This window comes from Limulus polyphemus, unplaced genomic scaffold, assembly GCF_000517525.1.
Source record: "Limulus polyphemus unplaced genomic scaffold, Limulus_polyphemus-2.1.2 Scaffold1627, whole genome shotgun sequence".
Lineage (NCBI taxonomy): Eukaryota > Metazoa > Arthropoda > Merostomata > Xiphosura > Limulidae > Limulus > Limulus polyphemus.
Window position 1 is genome coordinate 11,140 of NW_013667237.1, and position 5,864 is coordinate 17,003.

The window sequence follows — 5,864 nt, forward strand, 5'->3', positions numbered from 1 at the left end:
TTTTTACGAATACTATTATGCTATATATTATATATCTCCTATAGAGCTTTGCGGATATTTGATTTGTTGTGTACTACACATTTCCTCTTTAGAACTTCGCAAATATTTTTACGAATACTATTATGCTATATATTATATATCTCCTATAGAGCTTTGCGGATATCTGTTGTGTTGTGTATTACACATTTCCCCTTTAGAACTTCGCAAATATTTTACGAATACTATTGTGCTATACATTATATATATCTCCTATAGAGCTTTGCGGATATTTGTTGTGTACTACACATTTCCTCTTTAGAACTTCGCAAATATTTTTACGAATACTATTATGCTATACATTATATATATCTCCTATAGAGCTTTGCGGATATTTGTTGTGTACTACACATTTCCTCTTTAGAACTTCGCAAATATTTTTACGAATACTATTATGTTATACATTATATATGTCTCCTATAGAGCTTTGCGGATATTTGTTGTGTACTACACATTTCCTCTTTAGAACTTCGCAAATATTTTTACGAATACTATTATGTTATACATTATATATGTCTCCTATAGAGCTTTGCGGATATTTGTTGTGTTGTGTATGACGCATTTCCCCTTTAGAGCTTCGCAGGTCTTTGTGTTGTGTATTATGTATTATCTCTTTAGAGTTTCGCGGGTATATATTTCAAACAGTGTTGTGTTTTAATATATTACATCTTTAGAGTTTCGCGGGTATATATTTCAAACAGAGTTGTATATTTATGTATTACATCTTTAGAGTTTCGTGGGTATATATTTCAAACAGAGTTGTATATTTATGTATTACATCTTTAGAGTTTCGCGGGTATATATTTCAAACAGTGTTGTGTATTATGCATTACATCTTTGTTTATTATTGAACTATGTTTAGTTCCATTAATCAAATTTATTAAAAAGATCAAAATGTTAACTCTTTTAAAAGAAGAATAAGAATTACTTCTAAATTTCAGCAAATCGACAAACTTCATGCCTTAAATTGAAACGTGTGAACAAAAGAGATAACTACTAATATTCATTTACTTGCGATATTGTTAAGTCTATGAAAAACGCGTAAAGGTCTTAGAAAAATACAAAATTACATAATAACTTACCGGCTTCAGCTTCAGACGCGTTTTCCTTTTCAAATCTCACGTTTTCAAATTCTATTCCTTGGTAGGTGAGGATGAGGCGAGCGAGTCCGCCCTCTGTCGGATAAGTGTAGTCAGTTATCTTGTAGGATGGCATTCCAAACTGTAAAGAAGTAATTTTATTGTGAATTCGACAGCATTTAAGTATTCTTTTGATAAGTAAAACTGTTCATGGTGCAGGTTTGTGAAGTCAATGAGCAAAACTGATCAGTGAAATGAAAATGTCGTTATATTCATGTAGAGCTGACTGAGGTCAAATCAGTAGCTCACCAGTTATATCAACAGTCTAGTGTTCAATGATGCTGCTTCATTAGTCCAACAGTATTATCAACAGTCTACTGTTCAATGACGCTGTCTCATTAGTCCAACAGTATTATTAACAGTCTAATGTCATTATGTAATTTCTGTAGTGAATATTGGTTTATAGAAGACATATTAATACATTTTCTAGTCGCTTATTTCTAGTCTAGTGTCATTGAAGTATCAATAGTTCAGAGGTCATATCAACATTGATGCTGTATTAGTAGTCTAACGGTAACATCAAAAGTCTGTTGTCACCGATGTTATGTAATTAGTCCAGCTCATATTTACAGTCTAGTGCATGTTGGTGCTGTGTTAGTCCAACAGTGAAAATAATCAAGTGGTACCCACTAATACAGTATTAGTAACCAACAATTAGAACAGTCAAATAGTTTATCAGTAGTCCAACAGTGAGAACAATGAAGTGGTACCCACTAATACAGTATCAGTAACCAACAACTAGAACAGTCAAATAGTTTATCAGTAGTCCAACAGTGAGAACAATGAAGTGGTACCCACTAATACAGTATTAGTAACCAACAACTAGAACAGTCAAATAGTTTATCAGTAGTCCAACAGTGAGAACAATGAAGTGGTACCCACTAATACAGTATTAGTAACCAACAATTAGAACAGTCAAATAGTTTATCAGTAGTCCAACAGTGAGAACAATGAAGTGGTACCCACTAATACAGTATTAGTAATCAACAATCAGAACAGTCAAATAGTTTATCAGTAGTCCAATAGTGAGAACAATAAGAACAGTCAAATAGTTTATCAGTAGTCCAACAGTGAGAACAATAATTCAATGCTCCCTGGTGTTGTATAATGAATCCATTTGAGTGAATAGCCCAAGTAATGCCTATTGGTGTTGTATTTAGAATCCAAAGGTGAGAACAGCATGAAATGCTCATTGTTGTTGAGTCAGTCTATAGTCCAGCAGTTAGAAAGGCAAGTAACACCCATTTGTGCTGCATCAATAATCCAAAAGTGAAAACAGCTAATTAATACCCAGTTTCAGTGTATGTCATTGATATTGTATGAATAGTCCAGCAGTTAGAACAGATAAGTAATGCTCAACAGCACAGGTGATGCCTACTTGTGATGCATCAGTAGTCCAAAAGAGAGTTATTTATTACACATGTTTCAGAAATCCAACAACGAAAACACTAATGTAGTACACACTGTTGTTGTAAGAGTTATAAAAGAGTGAGAACTGCGTGCATTACTTTAACAGTGAGAACATCCTAAATAATGTCTTCAGTGTTGATCAATGTACTTACAGTGAGAAATGTTAAATTAGAGCTAGATAACAATCCAGATAAAGCCTACTGATGTAGTATATCGGTAGTTCAACAGTGAAAACAGCCCAAGTAGTGTCTATTGGTGTTGTATCTATTGATAAATGATGAGAACAGCTGAATTAATGCCAACTGGTGTTACATCAATAGACCAACTGAAAAAATAACTTAAATAATGCTTACTTCTATTGAATCAGTAGTCCAACAATGAGACATCCCAAAATGCCTAATGGGCTGTTCAGTACACCAATAGTGAGTACAAGCTAAGTAATATCCATTGGTGTTCTATCAGTATTCCAACATTCAGAACATCCTAAGTAATACCTAATGATACACATTAGTAAACCAAATGTGCAAACAGCCCGAGTAATGCATAGTGGTATTATACCATTAGTTCATTAGCGAGAAAAGCATGAGTGACGCCTACTGTTTTTTTTATCAGTACACCAACAACCAAATAGGGAACATTTGTGTTGTATTAGCAATCCACAAATGAGAACAGCATGTAATGCCCCCTAATGTTGTATGAGTAGTCCAAAAGTGAGAACAACTATTATTTGATATATTGTTTAGACAGAGTATTCATGAAGAAACTTTGTAGAATGGATGGCATCTGCCTGTTGTAGAGACACAAGTGTAGAGGACGACGTTTCGAAAGTCTTCCGCCTTTCTTCTTCAGGTCAGTGTGTGTAAGGTGTTGTCGGTCTTTATAGTATTCTAGTGGATAATGGAGAGCGTGTTATGATTAGTTGGTTCTGATTGCATGAGAGAGTTCCTGTAGATTCAACCAATGGTAGCCACAGGTTACTCACTTCTAATCCAGAATCTCTGTTTAGTGAAGGTTTAATTGTGTTCATATAAAATGAGCCTTAAATTTTTCTTGTCTTCCAAAACTTGTCTGTGTCAATGATTCTAATTTTTTACCAGTTTATTTTGTGTTCAGTTGACATGGCGTGTTCTGCAATGGTTGAATTTTGTGTTTTCATGAGTCTTGTGCTGTCTTTATGTTCTTTTATTCTTGTCACGAGTCTTCTTTCCGTTTCTCCAATGTATGTTTCGTTGCAGGAACACTGGATTTCAGAAATGACGTTTTTGTGTTTTTCATTGGTAGGTTGCTCTTTGTTTTTTACCAGAATGGACCTTAATGTCTTGTAGGAATTCCACCGGACATCTATGTTGAATTTCTTGACTATGCGTTTGACTTTTTCACTAAAATTTTGCAGGTAGAGGAGGTAAATGGTAGTATTGGTAGTGTTTGTCTGATATTTTCTTTCTGTTGTGGTCTTCTTCAGAGAGTTTTTGATGAAGGAGGAGGTGTAACCATTCTGTTTAAAACCCTCTACGATCTTTCGGCTTTCTGATTCGATGTATGTCTTATTGCAAATGTTTTCTGCTCTGTTGTTTAGGCATTGGATTATAAAATGTTTTATCGAGGTTGGATGATAGGACTTGAAGTGTAGGTATCTGTTCGTGTGGGTGGGTTTTCTGTATACAGTTGTGGTGATTTTTCCTCTCTTGTCTGCTGATGAGTATATCTAGAAACGGTAGGCTGTTTTGTTCCTCTATTTCCATGGTGAAGTGGATTCTTTTGTCTACAGAATTAAGATGTTCTAAGAAGGCTGGTAAGTTTTCACGACCGTGAGTCCAAATAACGAAGGTTTCGTCAACATAACGTCGTAGAAACTTTATTTTATAGGTGTGGATGAGAGGGCTCTTTATTCAAAATCTTCCATAAAATTTCTGCTAGGATTGGAGAAAGTAGTGATCCCATGGCTAGACCATTTGTTTGTTCGTAAAATTCCTCGTTGTGTTGGAAATAAGTTGATTGTAGGCAAATAGTCGTTAGTTCCATGATGGCGTCATCTTCATGTCAGTTCTGTGTGGGAGATAGAGTTGCATTCAATAGTCGTTGTTTGCGGATGTGAAGGGTTTCTGAGGTTGGAACATTGGTAAATAGATCTCTGACCAGAATATCCTGGGATCTGATATGTAGCTTTCTGAGTTGTTCTATGAAATCTGTCTTCTGTTGGGTGAGTTTAAAAGAGATCACCACCTCTTTTTTAAGAAGATCCTCCACTTGCAAGCAACCGTTCTCTTCTGTTGGGTGAGTTTAAAATAGGGCACCACATCTATTTTCAGAAAATCCTCCACTTGAAAGCACGGTTGTCTTCTGAGGTCATAGCTTTTCCGCCTTCTCCACCAGTTTCCTGCTGCGTCCGCCATTGGCCTCCATTTGTGACCCAGTGTAAGGGACCCTTCCAGGTACTACCAGTCGGGTCAGTTGGACCTGGGTTGATTCGCAAAGGAAATGGTCGACCACACCCTTAGGCCATCCGTTGACCTTGCTACCCTGACTAATACCTACTGGTGTTTTATCAGTAGACCAACAGTGAGGAAAACCCAAGTAATGCATACTGGTGTTGTATCAGTAGTCCAACAATAATAACAGTTTCACTAATGTATACTGGTGTTGTACAAGTAGTCCAACATTGAGAAAGGCAGAAATGATGCCTACTGTTCATGATGACGTGGAACCCACTTGAAGAAGTATATAAGGTGGTCCAAAATTATCTTTCCTATTTTAAAATTCAATAATTAAATAACTAGAGAAATACAACCACATAGTTTTCAACATCTTGAAACCCCACTCAAACAATTTGCATTGTCATGTCTTTGTTTCCATAAAGTTACAACTGTGCAACAAAAGGCTCAATGGTATGGAGTTGTTGGAGTGGGCCAATTCCATGGCCTCCGCATTCGCCAGACATCACTTCACAGGAATAAGAACATAAATAGTGTCCATTCATATTGTATCAGTAGCATAGCACTAAGAGCAGCTGAGTAATGTAGCAGTAGTTCAAAAGTCGAGTAGTGTGTGTTAGTGAGAATGATCGAGTGCTGCTCACTGGTGTTCTATAAGTAGTCGAACGGTTGTAACAGCCAAGTAGTGTGTGTTAGTGAGAATGATCGAGTGCTGCTCACTGGTGTTCTATAAGTAGTCGAACGGTTGTAACAGCCAAGTAGTGTGTGTTAGTGAGAATGATCGAGTGCTGCTCACTGGTGTTCTATAAGTAATCGAACGGTTGTAACAGCCAAGTAGTGTGTGTTA

At 36.3% G+C, this 5,864-nt stretch overlaps 1 protein-coding gene across 1 annotated transcript in view; it reads right to left on the minus strand.

Moving 5' to 3' along the window:
* LOC111087000 (probable glutathione S-transferase 7) overlaps positions 1 to 5,864 on the minus strand; it is a gene marked incomplete at its 3' end in the record, with an annotated part of 15,024 nt that overhangs the window by 6,473 nt on the left and 2,687 nt on the right. Inside the window, exon 2 of the mRNA XM_022392049.1 lies at positions 1,119 to 1,257. Coding sequence (XP_022247757.1) covers positions 1,119 to 1,251 — 133 coding nt within the window. The remainder of the gene's footprint in view (positions 1 to 1,118; positions 1,258 to 5,864) is intronic.